General features: G+C 34.1%; 1 protein-coding gene across 4 annotated transcripts in view; it reads left to right on the forward strand.

Moving 5' to 3' along the window:
- The window catches only part of LOC149784054 (uncharacterized), a 67,860-nt gene that overhangs the window by 21,914 nt on the left and 27,797 nt on the right, over positions 1-18,149 (forward strand). Inside the window, exons 1-3 of one of the 4 annotated variants that reach the window (XM_089932151.1) lie at positions 570-682; positions 12,197-12,272; positions 13,814-13,895. In XM_089932151.1, coding sequence (XP_089788277.1) covers positions 12,237-12,272; positions 13,814-13,895 — 118 coding nt within the window. In that variant the 5' untranslated portion in view covers positions 570-682; positions 12,197-12,236. Of the gene's footprint in view, positions 1-569; positions 746-6,517; positions 6,630-12,196; positions 12,273-13,813; positions 13,896-18,149 lie in introns of those variants that run through there. The other 3 variants (XM_089932149.1, XM_089932152.1, XM_089932150.1) reach the window with 3 other exon arrangements.

The following is an 18,149-nucleotide window of genomic DNA, read 5'->3' on the forward strand; positions in this document are numbered from 1 at the left end:
TGTGCGCACAATAAAACGAAGATCAAATTTCAAGGGAAAAGGGATTGTACGTTTGTGTGTGGGTGTGAACGTTTTATTTTTGTTTTGCTTAACGGGGGGTGGGTGGTCAGGTCCCCGATACGGCCCTGACACACATTATTTGAATCTTGGGTATTCCATCTCATTGGCATAATTTGTAATTTTACTATAAGAAATTGCACATACTTTTAAGATCAATGCTTCTATTCCTCTCATTAAAGAGCAAACTTACTACATGCTTATTGTGTGTGTGAGTATGTGTGTGTGTTTGTGTGCGAGAGAGAGAGAGAGAGAGAGAGAGAGTTTAGCATCCAGGCTAATAACTGGAACTTTCTGAAAAGTACTTTTAACGATGATTGTGTAATACCCGAACAACGTTAACCTTTAGCGTCACGGAATAGTCCATTTGATTTAATGGAAATCAGATACGTTTTGTCAAAACAAGGACATCTTCACACAGTACAGTATGCAGGTCATAATATTTACATGTGTATTTTCGTGACCGCTCATTTTTATTATCACCAGACACAATTTATAGAACGAGTCGCCCACATAAACAGGTCAGATGTTTTACCCTTCATTGTAGCACAAACTGGAATATACAAAGCGGTTGGATCTAGGAGACACTGAAGAGCACTGGATCATATTATACTTCGTCAAAGAGGTTAGAAAGGCATTGTAAACTCTCATATTTACAAAGTGATGCAGCTTCAAGTTAGCTAGTAAGGTATGGTTTATATATATATAGTGTGCTATACAATTTACTATGTGGTATGTATAAAAAAATTCGGCGCTTAAAATTTTTGATGAAAAAAGGGGATGCAGATGGTAACTGATACTAGTAAATAGGTTGTTTACTTTGTACAAAGGTAGTTGTAAGTACCTATTAAGCGTAACTAGATCTTTTGTTTATACTGTTACTGTGTAGGTCTAGTTGAGACAATTTAAAAAACATTATCGTACATTTGAACAGACAAATACGAATATATATATATATATATATATATATATATATATATATATATATATATATATATATATATATATATATATATATATATATATATATATAAGAGATATATAGATAGACACGCAAGCATTGCTCTCTGAATATTAAATTATGTATGTATGCATAGTCACGTTTGTTGTCGCTACCCATGCTGGTAGTAGTCGACCTTGTACTTTTGTATGCGAACAATAATTGATATAGGAACCTCATCAATTTCTTTTAGAGCTGCAGCGGCCATGAATACATGCATGTCTTAATTAAAGTTAATTAGATTTCTAAACATATTATTTATACCTAAAATAGATTGTTTAATTAGAATTATGTATTAAGTCTTATATATGCAAGCCAAATTGTTTGGAAAATCTCGCAGTGTGTGTGTGTGTGTGTGTGTGTGTGTGTGTGTGGATAACTGAGGATAATTCACCGGACGATTTATGTTAAGATAATTTAGTGTAGCGTTTATGGCACATCAAACAAATAGGCTATTTAGTGCCAGGGTTATTAAAGTGCTATATCCAAGGACAGCCCATGGTAGTAAAACTAGTCTACGCAGATGGTGGGGTTCGAAAACACACCATCATGGACCATGTACCCCAGATAAGATGTTATAAACATGGGATTCGAAAACATATGTGTGGCTGTACGTGTGTGCATGTGTGTGCGTCTGTGTTCGTTTGCTTAATATGTGTATGTGTGCCTGTGTGTATCTGTGTTGTGTTTTGTGGGTTTGTTCCTTACACAAACACATTTTTATAGCATGGATGTACTTATATGATCTAACACGAGGGCTCTTCTTAAACGAAGTTTGTGTCTTCTAAAACGAAGTTTGTGAAACTTGCAGAATAATTTCGACCTTTGGCGAGCTAAGGCGATTACTTATTCGACACGTTTCTTACATTTATTATGAAATCAGAACAAGCGTTAATTAAATTTATCGCGTAACCAATATTACTTCCGCTCCCCAGCTTTTACTACCCATAAAGGTCGGAAAACTATGGACCTGTGACTGATGAATAGTAGCTTTACGGACGTTGCTGTCTAACAGATACAATAGAGAAATTCGTGACGTATGGTCATTGGGTGATTAAAGCTAAATTATTTGAACTGTTTCAATGTGTGGGACCCTTTCCGTTGACAAAGACTGTTGCACTGAAGTCCTTGGAAATATGAGAAAACATGGACTTTTAAGCCAATCTCACGCAGGTGTTTGGTTTGCTTGATATAAGCCCATTAGCTTGCAGCGGTATGAAAAAAACGACATTTAGGGACCTTTACAAGAATATCTAATAAGGAAAAGTACAATCCTATCACAGGATGTATAAAATGGCACTTAGGGCAATTTAGAATGATATATAAAGAGGACAAATATCTTCCTTTAAAAAAATTGGTCAATGAGGTAAACTTGTTTTGATTTGCTATAGGTTCAATGTTATAATTTCATCCTGTTGCAACGAAGAAATTAAGTTAAGCGATGTAGGAGCACATTTTAAGTTTAAACAATTAATACTTTTTGCACGATGTATTTCTTTCTCTTTATGCTAAATCATATAGAACAGACATAAATAACTAGCAAATGTAAACAAGTAAAGTTTATTATGTGACACTGAGTTGAATGTATGTACACAGAAATATCGTCATTGAAGGTATAACGTGACAATTGGATATATAAGTAAGGTCAATGAAGGCATTGCGCCACAATATTGTCTGTAGATAAAATTGTTTTGTTGAAATGTTTTAGTTGATATGTGCCACGAGAATCATTGTTTAATTATAGATTGATGATAATGTGTAATTTTCTGTGTTATCGACAATATTTATAGGTTACTGCATTTGAATGGGAAAATATGAACGAGTTTTTCGGATGGAAATACTGCACGACCCTGGTAGTTAAGTATATCCATCTGACAAAACGACTTCTTGTTTTCCCATACAAATGCAGTAATCTTTTTATTATATGCTGATTGTCGTATTCTACCTAAGGCTTAATTATAATAATACAAATACACTACAAGAAACAACGTAATTGAATGCATGCCATATTCCAAATTAAGTACAAACTAAATACACAGACGCAGATTCATCATTATACAACAACAACATTATTAATTTGCACACAACTCCGCCCAAATAAATTTGAATTAATCGCGCTAGACATAAATTTCGAAAGAAAATGGCGTTTTAGTCTACTTAAAATTGAAATTTGGAGTCATATTGTGAATGAATGCGCATTGCACCAACTTTTCCATTTGATCTGGAATGAATATTATTTGGTATTTTGGTCGATTCTACGACATTTCCTAATTATAGACTGGATTTATCTGTGCCGATTCTACGTGAAATAAATCGGATTGAACCAGCGAGAGAGAAGCATGTTGAGATCGCAAGCGTGTTTCTGTTCTGTCATTGGATATTTGAAATCTTAATGTGGGGAAAATATGAAGTCTTTCAATTGCAATAATCAAAAAGACTCTATTGAATATAATGTTTATTTCATTTTGAGTGCAGTACAGAGAATGAAATTGCACATGGAATATAGTCGAATTTACAGTACAATTTCGAAAAGTATAATCAAGCTTGAGATCCCATGACATGGATCAAGTAATCTGGATTTGCAAAACTAACAAAGTACATTATGAGAGAATTCAGGATGTAAAAGTGTAAGTATATATTTTTGCTATTCTTATTACCAGCTAAAGAAGACAGTTTATGCCATGTCAATTGCATGTTATTTCTAGGTACCGATCAATTTTATGAAATCTTGCGTATATCGTCCGCCTAAATCCGAAACATTATATCAAAAACAATAATTAAAAAAAAAAAGTTAACGCGGAATGTAGCAAAGCAGCTGGTATGTAGCTGTCCACCAAACATCTGCTTTAGTTCATTCAGAAACAAATTTAATCAGCCAAAACGTTAAGCGCCTACTACGTGAGTGTACATGATTGGTTTAAAAATCAAACGTGCTAGCGTCTGCGTCCATTGTTTGTTTACAGTATAATGTAGTTCCTTTATGAGTGCAATATGAAGTGGGCGCGAGTTCAATATCGTAAAATATTGAACGATTCTGAAATTGTAAAGTTAACGAAGATAAAAAAGAGCATAGAACAAACTCCAGATACGAAATTCTACTGTCTAGTGATTCTGAAGTTGTTTATTCTTGACATGTTGACGTTAGTAACAGACTAGTTTATGATTATGTCTATGCTTATAAAGAGAAAAAATCAAGTTATACCTGCGACCAATTGCGATGAACGTGACCCAGTCTAATAAATCATATCAGTATGACCACTTTGTTTATCAGACTCGGAATGTTGAATTAGACTGCTAGAACCTCATATCGGCTAGCTAACGTGTATAACGTATAGATGAATAAGTCGTGTTGCCGTAATGTCTTCTGTTTACCGTTTTTTTTTCTGCAATGCACAGTAAACATGAGTAGTAATTAAACTGTGTTGCTTAATTCAAAGTATAAAAAAACCCACACATAAAAACAAAATTGAAAATAAATTAAGTAAATTGTGGGATTTGAGCGTGTACTTGTGTAAGACATGTCACCATGTTTTCCAGTTCGAACATCTTTCGTCCAACTCCGCCAGGTTCGTAAATAATCTTGGATGTAGTTGTAGGAACATATACAAATCTGATGGTTTGGGGATTCGCCTCCGCTGATGTGCACCATACATGTTTCAACAGAAAAGGCCGTCAATATTCCGATTGCGATTTTGTCTCCTTCAGTCGCCTTATTGTACCGCATGAAGAAAAAAAAAATGTTGGCTAACATAGTTCTCAATACCGGCGAGTTACATTTAAATGAGGGTGTTTTGTTAACTTGACGGAAAGGGCCGGGGATGTTTCGATTTCATGTTTTCTTGACCAAGCAATTAATACCATCGCAGATGTAATTTTTTGGGAATATTGTTATCGATTTTTATTGACTGGAGTAAAATAGAATAAAGTGATACGAATCGATTTTATTTCTGTTTGTAAATCCACTAATGCACCTACTAGCGTAAAATGAATGGGAATATTAATGCAAATAAGACAATGAATGTGATAAAACACGTCTACTTATATAGCGTCAGTATAGTTCGACTCGATCGCTGGCATAGAAATTCAAAATAGTAATGGATTATGAAATCTTTTGATTATTCGTAAAAAAACCAGTTGGATTAAGGAATATTTGCATGGAGAAGCTTTAGCTGATTTCAGCTGTCTTGTGCCCTGTTAGTTGTTTTTCTGTGTTGTCTTGTGTCCTGCTAGTTGCCTTACGGTAGTATCGTCTTTTGACCCACTATCTGCCTTGCTGTTAACGCTCCTTTAGCTCCTTTTAGATCTTCACATTTCCGATATGTGACATACATACATACATACATACATACATACATACATACATACATATATACATGCATAGATACATACATAAATACATACATGTACGCACGCATGCACACACACACACACACACACACACACACACACACACACACACATTATATAATAAAATAAACAAAATGAACACGTAGAATATGTGACCGGTTTCGCTTTATTGCTTCCTCAGACTAAATTCGAACTGAATTAAGTATCATTGCTTACGCCATTAAATATGTATAGGTTACTGCATTTGTATGGGGAAATCTGAACGAGTTTTTCGGATGGAATACTACACGATCTTGGGAGTACAGTATATCCTTCCGACAAAATGAGTTCGTATTTTCCCACACAAATGCAGTAACATTTTGATTATATGCTCATTTTTTATTCTACCTAAGGCTTAATTATATAATCAAAATACACTACAAAAACAAAGTAACTGAATGTATGCCATATTCCAAAACTAAATACACAAGAGCAGATACCATTACACAACAACAACATTATTAATGCGCACTTAACTCCGTCCAGATAAATTTGAACTTAGATTGAAATTTAGATCCATATTGTTAACGAATGAGCATTGCAACAACTTTTCCGTTTGATCTGGAATGAATAGAATTTAGTATTTTTGTCAATTCTATGAAATTTCGTGATTGTTGACTGGATTCATCTGTGCAGATTCTACATGAAATACATCAGATTGAAGTAGCGAGGGAGAAGCATGTTGATATATACAAGTGTTTCTTTTCTGTCATTGAATATTTGAATTCATAATGTGGGAAAAATAAGAAGTCTTTCAATAGCAATAATCAAAAAGACGCTATGGAATGTCATGTTTATTTCATTTTGAGTGCAGTAAGGAGGATGTAGTTGCACTTGGAATATAATCTAAATTACAGTACAATTTCGAAATGTGTAATCAAGTTTGGAACCCATGACATGGTTCATGTAATTCGGATTTGCAGAACTAAGAAAGGAAATTCAGGATGTAAAACTGAAAGTATATTTTTTGCCATTCTTATTACCAGCTAAAGAAGACAGTTCATGCCTCGTCACTTGCATGTTATTTGTAGGTACCCAGCAATATTATGAAATCCGGCATCTTCCGCCTAAATCCGAAACATTGTATCAAAAAAGCTAACGCGGAATTCAACAAAGCAGCTGATGTGTAGCAGTCCACGAAACAGCTGCTTTAGTTCATTCAGAAACAAATGTAGTCATCCAAAAGGTAAACGATGTGAGTGTACATGATTTGTTTACAAAAAGTGCTGGCCATCTTCGTCCAATGTTTGTTTACAATAGAAAGTAGTTCCTTTATAAGTGCAATATGAAGTTGCCAGCGAGTTCAGTATAATAAAATACTGAACGATTCTGACAATGCAAAGTTAACGGAGAAACATAAAATGAGCATATCATAATTATAGGTTACTGGATTTGTATGGGAAAATATGAACGAGTGTTTCGGATGGAATACTGCTCGACCTTGTGAGTGCAGTATATCCATCCGACAAAACGAGATCATATGTTCCGTTACAAATGCAGTAACCATTTTTTAATATGCTCATTTTCTTATTCTCACTAAAGCTTACTAATATAAACAAAATACACTACAAGAAACAAAGTAATTGAATGTATGCCGTATTCCAAACTAAATACTCAAGAGCAGATTCATCATTACACAACAGCAACATTATTAATGCGCACATAACTCCGCACAAACAAATTTGAACTTAGTCGTGCGCTAGACATAAGTTACGAAAGAAAATGGCCTTTTTGTCTGCTTAAAATTAAAATTTGGAGTCATATTATGAATGAATGCGCATTGTAACAACTTTTCCATTTGATCTGGAATGAATAGATTTTGCTATTTTTGTCGATTCTACCAAATGTCGTGATAATGGACTGGATTCTTCTGTGCAAATTGTACATTAAATACATCGGATTGAAGCATCTAGAGAGAAGCGTGTTGACATCTGTATGTGTGTTCTGTCTTTGACTATTTGAAATAATAATGTGGGAAAATATGACGTCTTTCAATTGCATTAATCAAAAAGAGGGCAGCAAGGAGGATGTAACTGCATTTTGAATATAGTAGAAATTACAGTACAATTTCGAAATGTGTAATCAAGCTTGAGAACCCATGACATGGCTCATGTAATTCGGATTTGCAGAACTAAGAAAGTACATTTTGAGGAAATTCAGGATGTAAAACTGTAAGTATATTTTTGCCATTCTTATTACCAACTAATGGAGACAGTTTTTGCCTTGTAACTTGTATGTAATTTGTATGTACCCAGCAATTTTATGAAATCTGGCGTCTATCGCCGAAATCCGAAACATTGAATTAAAAAAAAGTTAATTTCGGAATGTAACAAAAGCAGCTTGTATGTGGCAGTCCATTAAACATCTGCTTTAGTTCATTCAGAAACAAATTTAATCAACCAAAACGTAAAGCGTCTGCTACACGAGTGTACATGATTTGTTTACAGAGTAGTTCCTAATACACTGTTGAGCACACGTGCCCTGCACGTGAGTGCAATATGAAGGTGTGCAATATGGTAAAATACTGAACGATTCTAACAATGCAAAAGTTAACGTAGAAAATAAATGAGCATATAATAAATTCTATTTCTAAGTTATCATTGATATAAACAATATGAAATAAACAAGCCAACATTATAGCTTACATTTTTGACCTAATTGTCTTATTCTTTAACGAATAATTGACATGGAGATATGCATGTACAGCACAGATTAATGCTATTTTAATACATAAAAATACATAAAACTGGATCTTAAAGATACATATATCTCTATTGGTAAATATCTCTAAAATCTAGGAATAAATAGAGATAAACAGTTTTATCAATATTTTTATTATGCATAAGGCACATTAAAAAAATATAAAAATATATGAAAAAATAAAATAAATTTTTCATATCTTTACATATTACTGACGAATGTTCAATATTTCATCAGAATTCAATTTATATAATAAAACAAGTATGGTGTGCATAGTACTTATAATCAAGTATTTTATAAATAATTAATCATAATGTATTGTTGTTGCTGTTGTTGTTGTTGTTGTTGTTATTGTTGTAAGGTTTAAGGCCCATATTCAGCACACGATATGCTATACATGGCGGCCAGTAATAATGGTGGAGGAAGAACCCGGGAAAAACCACGGAAAGAACCACCGACCCACGAGAAGCTAGTGGCTAGCTTTCACACATACCCACACTGGCTGAATCTTAGACTCGAACTCACGCAGACAAAGTTGAGATGGCAGTGATCCGTAACGGAGAGCGTTTCAGACCACTCGGCCACTCGTGGCCCCTCATAATGTATTGAGGATTAATTTAAAAATGCACTTTAGTTTTTAAAGAATTAGTAAACTTCTTTTTTATGATATTATTTTACACTTTCCCTAGTTAAGTTATTCTGTAAATTAGTATAATATAAAAAGTCTTAACTAATTGTAAACAATGGACATAATTCGAGAAAACAAATGATTAATGAAGTCGAATAGTGTTTTGGAATGTAGACCTTTTGGATATAACGTATTAAGACAGCGAATCCGATAGGTTGGTTCCTTTAGCAGACGCTCCATCCCAGAATCATCTATATCAATAGGTTGAAAGAAGAATTCTTGCAAAGTATGGGTACTATTGTTAAAATGTGCGGCAATATGAGATGAGAATGATTGATCGATATAAATTTTTTTTAAAGTCTGATCTATCTTGGTTCATACGTTTAGATATTTTTTGACTGTTTTTTCCAATATATTGGATGCCACCTGTTTTGCATGTGATCGAATACATAACATTTGATGTTGCACAGTTAGTATCAAAACGCATGTTAAAGGCTTCTTTCGCATTATTACTATTGAAAGAAGTGTTTTCATTAATAAAATAACAGTTGAAACATCTAGATCTAATACATTTTGTTGATGATCCTTTTTATATGATGTTTCTACCTTATAATTGGTTCTTCTAATTTTTAATTAGTTAGGAAATCTTTAAGAATTTTAGTCCTTTTATAAGCAAGTGTGGGGTTTGCTTTCGTGTAACGATTTAACACTTGCTTTGCATGATAATTTTAATAAATCCCAATATTTATTGATAATCTTACCTATATTAGGCAAACTTGGATTATATTCAATAACAAAAGGAATGATATCTTCATTTCTATTTTTCATTTTATATTGTAAAAATTCAAGTTGTGTAAGAAACGATACTTTATGGAAAGCAATATTAATGACGTCATTAGGATAATATCTGATTAAAAATGCTGACCTAACTCTGTCTAAGATGATTTAAAAACAGTGTCATCCGAAATAATTCTTCTAAGTCTTTTTCCTTGACTATATGGTATCCCGTTTTTAACATGATTTAGGATGGCATGAAGAATAATTCAATATATTGATTCACAACTTGAATCATTTTAGATAGCCGGTATAACCAGTGAGGAAAACCTGGGGAATTCTTTTCTTTAAAAATCTAACATCTGTGCAAAATACAAAACTGTACAGCACCACCATAGCGTTTGACATTGCATGTAAGTCATATTCGAATTTTTAAAAAAAAGAAAGATAACTCGAACATGTCTGATGCTGTGGTAAGAGATAATATCACTCCTTTTGGTTCTGCTTTTCTGTTGGGTAGTTTGCACACAGTTTGGTTGTACGAGAAGAATTTCCCAAGTTTTCATCACTGGTAATTCTGCTTGTTTTCTCTTTTAAAAATGAACATTGTATATCTTGGGTATTTTGGTATATGATTGATGGTTTCAGTGTGGGTTAAAGAACATAGCATTACTTCAGATATTCCCATATCAAAGGCGGCAAGCTCTGGTAGGTAATTGTCACTTCAAGGACTTTGAGAAAATTAGAAGCAGCAAAAGAGCAATAACAAATATAAATAAAATAAAAAACATTAATATAAAAGAGTAGATAACCTTTTCAGTTCTTATATATTGCATAATTCATATGTTGCACTTTCAAAAGATCCAACAAATGATGACCGTGTAACTCTGTGAACCCTATATTTTATGCAATTTAAAAACTGAAGAAAAACAAATGGCACGTGCATGTATCTAATTCATAATGACGTATTTCTTCTTTGGAGTTTGCACTTGTCTGATTTTTTCATGCTGGATGAAGATAGATAATTGCCCCATTATTGTTAGACATTTTGATCGTATGCAAGCTTGTACTGAAGGGAGCTACGCGAAAGTTTTGGCTGAGCTGGAACACGAAGAGCTAACCACTGATACTGAAGAAAACTATTCAGACTGGTTCTGATATTTAATATTAGTCCCAGGTAAATTAGATGTAACATTGTCAGTCAGTCAAACTCTAAAGTGCACGCTACATACGACACAGAAACCTTGTGATGACGCAGTAAAAAACCAATTTCAATGATAATGTCAATCGTATTAAAGCTGTTACTGATCTGGTGACCTTTGTAATTACCTTTCCAGGTATTTATGAAGTGCGATAAATCACCCACACACCTCATTGATATTGACAGGCGGTTTAGGGGTCGATATTGCCTATTCATTAAAACCTACACAAGTCTGCAGACAGTCTCACACAATAGTGTACATGTTATACATTTACCCGTGTTTCTCGCAGCGTTTGAGCTACCGTCTTCTGACGAGCTGCTTGGGAGATATGTGCATAAAAATCAAGACGAAGTCCTATGTTTGGCGATTTGTAGATCCACGTGGAATTGAACAACCGTCTGTGATGCGGTCAGTTTGAATTTCGCGCCAGATATGGCTATTGCCAAACTAATATTAAGTGTCTAAACTCTGCTCAGGTGTGTTTTGGAAAGATTTGCATGCAGCAAAATTACAGGTTTTGATAAACAGGTGATACCAGACTTACATATCTTTCATCAGAACCCACACATATTTATTTTGTTTGGAGTTGATTTACTCGACTAGTAATTTAGAAACCTATCAGATAAAGTGTTGTACTGTCGTGTTAGCAACCACACCATTGTTTACTTCAAGCATTAAAAATCCACACCCCCACCCAGAATAAAAAACCCCAACTAACGAAATACAACTCTTCATACCCCAGTTTGATATTTGTAAAACAAAGGTTCAACAGAACATGATCTCGCATAGGCGCAAGCCATATTTACGTATTGGCAACAATTCGAGTTGAATTAGAAAGATGTCAATGACGTTTCATAGATTGTTGTTGATTCCGTGCCATTAGCAAAAAAAAAAATGTACTGGCTCAAGCTGATTTAACTTCGCACTAGAATTTATCGTCTAAATACTTGCCACACAGTTAATCGTGTATGGACATTTCCATTCATATGACCTAGACTTATCATTAAAGATCGCTTACACAAAAAGGCAACCATATGTTTCAGCATGATATCTCTTATAGTGAAACATATTATTTATGCCAAACGTTTGAACCATTTGCACATATCAAAGCTGATACGAAACAACCATTTAATAGAACACACACAACCACACTCAATAATACACGCACTTACGTACAAGGATTTCCTTGCTATCGCTTGGAAAACCAAGTGTTTGGACATTCCCGTCTTCCAGGGCGTTCTGTGTAGCATATTTCAGCACTTTTGGACCTGTAAATGCATTTATCTGCTGTCGCTGGGCACTTTTTATGTACATACAATAATGTTTTATAATCTGCACAACTAAAATCAAGATTTAGGCTTGAAGATTAATTTAAGGTTGAAGATAATCCATTACTTTGATTAAACACGCTCTTTAAAAATTTAAATTTAATTTTACATATGCTTTCAGACTTATTTAAGCTGTTGGAGACAGCTGGATAACAAATTTAATGGAAATGCCACTAGAGAAAGAAGAAGGTTTACAGGTGAGCAACCCTTGTTAGAAGGACCCCTTGTCAATTAGGACCTTGTGATAAATGATACCTTTCTTAGCAAATTTATAAGAAGATATGGTTAACTTGTTTTCTAATAGTACTAATATAGTGTTCAGGTTTTCATCTTTGCAAAACGATGCGTAATTAAAATACATTTGTACTTTGATTTAGTTCATATAGTACTCATGTTTTCATATACTAATTTGCTATCTTAATTAATCGCTACCTTTAAAATGTTCTGTTAGTATACTATACAATATTTCTGAAATTTGCGCATGGCTTGGTGAAGGTGAAGATTCCAGTTACAGTTTTATATTCATAATTCAAACGTAAGAGATAACATCAAAAGGGGGACAACCCCTCCTTTATGTGCATGAGAAACGCTCTTACAGTAACAAAAACATAATCTATTCCCAATCCATGTGGCGAAAGGTTAGCAGAATATTAAAATACGCTAGGGTGACCTAAAATGTCTATGAATTAGTAAATTGTTTCCTTATTGAAGCTTAATCAGTTGTGTCCTTGATTAACAATAGACTCATTAATAGTTAAAATCAGGGATAATTCAGAACAATATTTATTGAGATAAAACGATATTAAGAAAAAATAGAAATATGTTTCTCAAAGACTTTTGCAACGCTGAAGTTTTCCATCTTGTCTCTCTCTCTCGCTGTGTGTGTGTGTGTGTGTGTGTGTGTGTGTGTGCATATATATATATATATATATATATATATATATATATATATATATATATATATATATATATATTAATATTATTTTTTTTAGAAATATTTTCTTATAGAGTGAAATCTAGCTTGCATTGGGAGAACGTGACTTTAGACATGTATATATAATCTACGTTATTAATTCGAATTCTGGTTCTACCGGAATTGCGCAGTAGCGGATTTAATAGCGATGTTTTGAGAAATAATTTGAGTCGGGCTTTTAAAACATATAGAAGTCAATATGTTCTTTTCTGTTGTGACCAGTTGGAGTTAAATTTTAATTTTCTTCAAATTATTTGGAATTTAAGAAATTAATTATTTTCCCGCGTAAAAGTTAAGTGATTATATAAAATTCTTGGACAAATACATTTAATGAATTTTTTTTTCGGAATTAAAAACTGGAATATTATTATCTTTGGTTCAACAAGGAACTGTTGACACTGTACTGACTACAGTATACGTCTTCGCCTTCCACTTCGGATGTTCGTCGGGACTCGAACTAAAACATATTAAAACACTGTATTACTAGGACTTCTAATTTGTAATTCTGAGATTATTCTTGGATTCATTTTGGATTTGATTCTTAAAACAGTAAGTTCTTTTCCTCATTTTTACCTTGTTTTCTAGGGAAATAAATTATTTGTTTAATTTTACAAAGCTTGCCGTCTTCACTTTTTTCTTGTTCGGGTTCTTCCTCCATCATTAATAATGGCCGCCATGAAAAATGGCGTTAAGCTCTACAACATTATTATTATTATTATTATTATTATTATTATTATTAAACATTGTGTTATGTTTGTCATGTAGGTAAATAGAGGGCAGTTGAGTGCTGCGAATGGAACGCTTCCATGTGTACGGATCTCTGAAGATGCAGACGCTGACGAACACGGTAACGCTAGTTGCATTATATATTATTATCACACAAGTTTGATCAAAAGGTTAAATCTTTATATTATGGTCTGGTCATGGTGGTAACATGCAAATCCTTTCAGAATTTATGTTCCTTCAACCACAAGCAACATAAATAGATTCCAACTGCATTCCAGGACCCTAACAGCTGCCTCGCCAGGCACTCAACATTAAGCGGTTATTGTTAGGACTTTTAGGCCTGGTGTCAGGACAACGTGACTAGGTGGGACTTCATGCTATATGTCTGCGGCATCATACTTCAGTGCTAGACATCACTATAAACTTCCACACTGCATATATCGTAGCGTTATGACTGAAAAATATTTAAAGCTACATAAAACACACACACACACACACACACACACACACACACGGACCATCCATATTTTAGAATACTGCACACAGTAGGGGTGGAATCGGTTCTTAATTAATTACTAGTGTCATAGTGATTGATCAATACACACATTTAATTCCACAACATTCTTATCAAAAGGGGTCCTCTTTTTCAATGAGAGTGTTCTTTACATTATGTCCATTGATTGGTGTGTCTGAGAGAGATAATGTGTGTTTTGGATTTTAAACGTAGCTTTAACAATTTTCCAGTCACATCGCTGGGACATCTTACCGCAGACATGTAGCATCATGTCCCACCAATACGCATTAACCTGAGACCAAGCTGACAAGTCCTAACACTAAGTCTTTAATATTGAGAGCCAAAGCGAGGTAGATGCAAGTATCATTTTCTTATAAGCTTTTGGTATGTCTCTGCCGAGGTTCGAACCAGCAACCTCCATCGTTCGAGGCAGACGCTCTAACAACTAGGCCATCGGAGCGGTCTTCAGATACTTAAAAACACTCATTAAAGAAAACAAAAGAAAATCGCTTAACATTTCAACTTTCTTCATACAAATTTCTCTTCTCACAAACCTAATTTCATTTTTTATTAACAGTTGATTTGCATATGAATATCAGTTTTAATAATGGAGTTTTATAAAATCGTTACTATGACTGCTAATAACACGAGTTCATCGACGCATGGGAGTAGCAGACTCGCATCTGTTATTTACAGTTATTGGACCGTTGTCACATTTTGCAACAGGAATGATATTTCCAGCTGAATAACTAAGAAAAGTTATATTCGAGGCTGGGATGATAGCGTTTGAAATGTTAGAAGCGTGACTTTGTGAGAGGCTTTGATGGAGATTTGGTATGGGAAGGACAACATTATTTTGATAACTGCTTGCAGCGGGATTTGACTTATTATTCAAGATATCAGATTTGTTAAAGAGAAGTTTAATTATTTGTAAGTCAAGTGACGCTACGGCTTAGTTAATCACGCTTGTTCCGTTGTAACCAGTAAACAAGGACGGAAAAGTAGTTGCAGTAGCCTTTGAGAGTATGGTAATAAGTAATAATGATAAGATCGTTTTCCTATTTTGGGTAATTGACGGCAAGAAATTTTGTCATTTCTGAGTAGAAAATTAATACGCATATAAAAAAATTCCAATAGCATCTGAGTGTTCCGCAGGAGTACTATAATGTGTTAAAGGCGTCGAATAATAATAAAGACAGTTTTGACGTGCAGAGAGCATCGAACCGTGCTCTGACTGCAAGCCAACTAATTTTGACTCCTCAAGCTTATCTTTCTAATCCGGACCAATTAAAACTGTTTGTAAACGCATATGCTTTGCATCATGCACATTTTCACTGTGTTGCAGCATGAACACCTTTGAAAGATTTTTCTAAATATTTTCTTTACTAATTGTTTGTTTAATTGGCCGACATACGTGTCGTTATACTGATACTTAGATTTAATAAATACAATCATAATTTTAAACTATCACGAGTTTATGGTATTCACTGACAAGCTTCAGGAATTTCGGAATAGATTGGAAATCTGGTTAACTGGCAGACAGTTAAATCAAAGCCCATGACTCAAAAAGAAGTCACGGAATATCAAATTACGCAATACGGTGATGATGTTTGAAAAAAGGAAAAAATGATTTTATTTGGCAATTAGATTTAACCCAAGGAGTCAGTGGATAGGTGTATATCTCTAACATGGAAACAACTATATGACACGTAAGAGTGTAAACTTATTGGAGTTAAAAAACTCGCTTCTGTTCAAAGAAGAATGTAAACATAAATCAGTCTCCAAACTTATAGAAAAATTATCCAGTCACAGCGTTTTCACGCGGTAAAATAGCTCAGTCACCGAACTGACATACAAATTATCCAATCACAGCGTTTTTAGGCGATAAAATATCTTAGTTTTTGAACTGACAGAAAAATTATCCAGTCACAGCGTTTTCACGCGATAAAATAGCTCAGTCTCTGAACTAACAGAACAGTTATCCAGCCAAAGCGTTTTTAGGAGACAAAATAGTTCAGTCTCTAAACTGACAGAAAAATCTGAATTGACATAAAAATTATCCAGTTACAGCGTTGTTAGGCGGTAAAAAAGTTCAGTCTCTGAAGTGACAGAAAAGTTATCCAGTCACAGCGTTTTTAGGCGGTAAGATAGCTCAGTCTCTGAACTGACTTAACAATTATCCAGTCACAGCGTTTTTAGGCGGTAAAATAGCTCAGTCTCTGAACTGACATAACAATTATCCAGTCACAGCGTTTTTAGGCGGTAAAATAGCTCAGTCTCTGAACTGACATAACAATTATCCAGTCACAGCGGTTTTAGGTGGTAAATTTACTCATACGATCCTTATTAGGTAACGTTAATCTGAATCTAAAAAATGTGTCAATGTCTATTTGTACAGTAATGTTTTATATCAAATAATACACATATCTGTTCACTTACACATTTCAGTCCATCTTGAATCCAGTTATCGTCCACTCATATGAATATTCAACCCATAGGTTGCTTAGCAGTGACAAACTTTATGTGGAAACATGAAAACATTCTCATTGATGTATACGGCTCGTCTATCCTAACCTAAGACTATGTGATATCACACGGAATTTCCATTGGACATTCTGTGTTGAAAGAAAGGTGTTGTCTGTGTCAAATGTTCTTAATATGGAAAGGAGAGTTGCAATTGAATTATAATTTGTAGAAAATCTTCCTTGAAATGTTACTGGTCATAGAACTGCGCATTAATAATTAGACTAGCATCTGGGACTATTTTCTTCGCGCAACAAATTAATTGTGCATCATCTGCATCAGAATGAACACGAACTATTTCTTCTTCTTTCTCTCTGAAACGTTTTCATTATAATACAACCATGTGATAAGTAGAATATCAAATTGGTAATGACTTAATATTGAATATATTACCTACCAAAGTATTTCATAACTGTGATGAATTTAATCGCTCTGCAAGGACGACAATCTGCGGCCCGTCTTTCGAACGATAAACGATCTTAAGGCATATTTGTTTTCGCCCATCGCTTGCTAAAATGCGTGCAGTTTTGTTCGTGTGAATTATGTTTTAGCATATTTTATCATTTTATCAAACGACGTTGATTTTCTTCGAGGAAACTGCATAAATAATGTAGTGAAATTATTGCAAAAACACATTCGGATGTTTCAGTAGTCTCGACTCAGCAATCCATGACCTCATCAGGTCGTTTGTGTTATGTCACGAGGTTGTGTGTCTGTGTTGAAGTCTATAACATGAGTCATAGACCTTGACTTTTGGTGAATATTGTATGTTTGCTTTTAATCGCGCTTGGTTCATAAAGTATTATTGATTTTATGTACCACAAGCATAGTTTGTCTACGTTTCAAGAGTACTGATCCAATATTGACACAATTTCTACGTCATCGTGAGAACATTTATTCATATTGTTTGATATATAATGAATCCAATTAGTGTTTTAAGTTTTTGTATACGAAGTTCTAAGGCGAATAAAGCTGCTGAGCAGATAGTTCTCTATTATTTTCTGTTTTATATACATGCTCATATACACAGTCATCAAATTTGAAGAATTTACTATGTAAATATTATTTTTTCTTACCCATGCGACAGAGAAATCTAGCTGTTTTGCTAACCTTACTTTTCTTATCTCAGTTTAGTCATATCAGACCAGTCGTCTCAGACAAGGTGTCCACGCGCTCAGAACTACTTAAAAAAAGAAACCATTGTTGTCTTCGGCCCTGCTTGACGTAGTTGTACTAAAATCAAACAACAACAACATCAACAAATCTATAACAAAAATATAGTATCTTAAGGTAAATCCATCTTTGAGAACACACCATAAAAGACATTTCGAGAGAGAC

Source organism: Sinohyriopsis cumingii, chromosome 14 (genome assembly GCF_028554795.1).
Source record: "Sinohyriopsis cumingii isolate HCF-2022 chromosome 14, ASM2855479v2, whole genome shotgun sequence".
NCBI classification, from domain to species: domain Eukaryota; kingdom Metazoa; phylum Mollusca; class Bivalvia; order Unionida; family Unionidae; genus Sinohyriopsis; species Sinohyriopsis cumingii.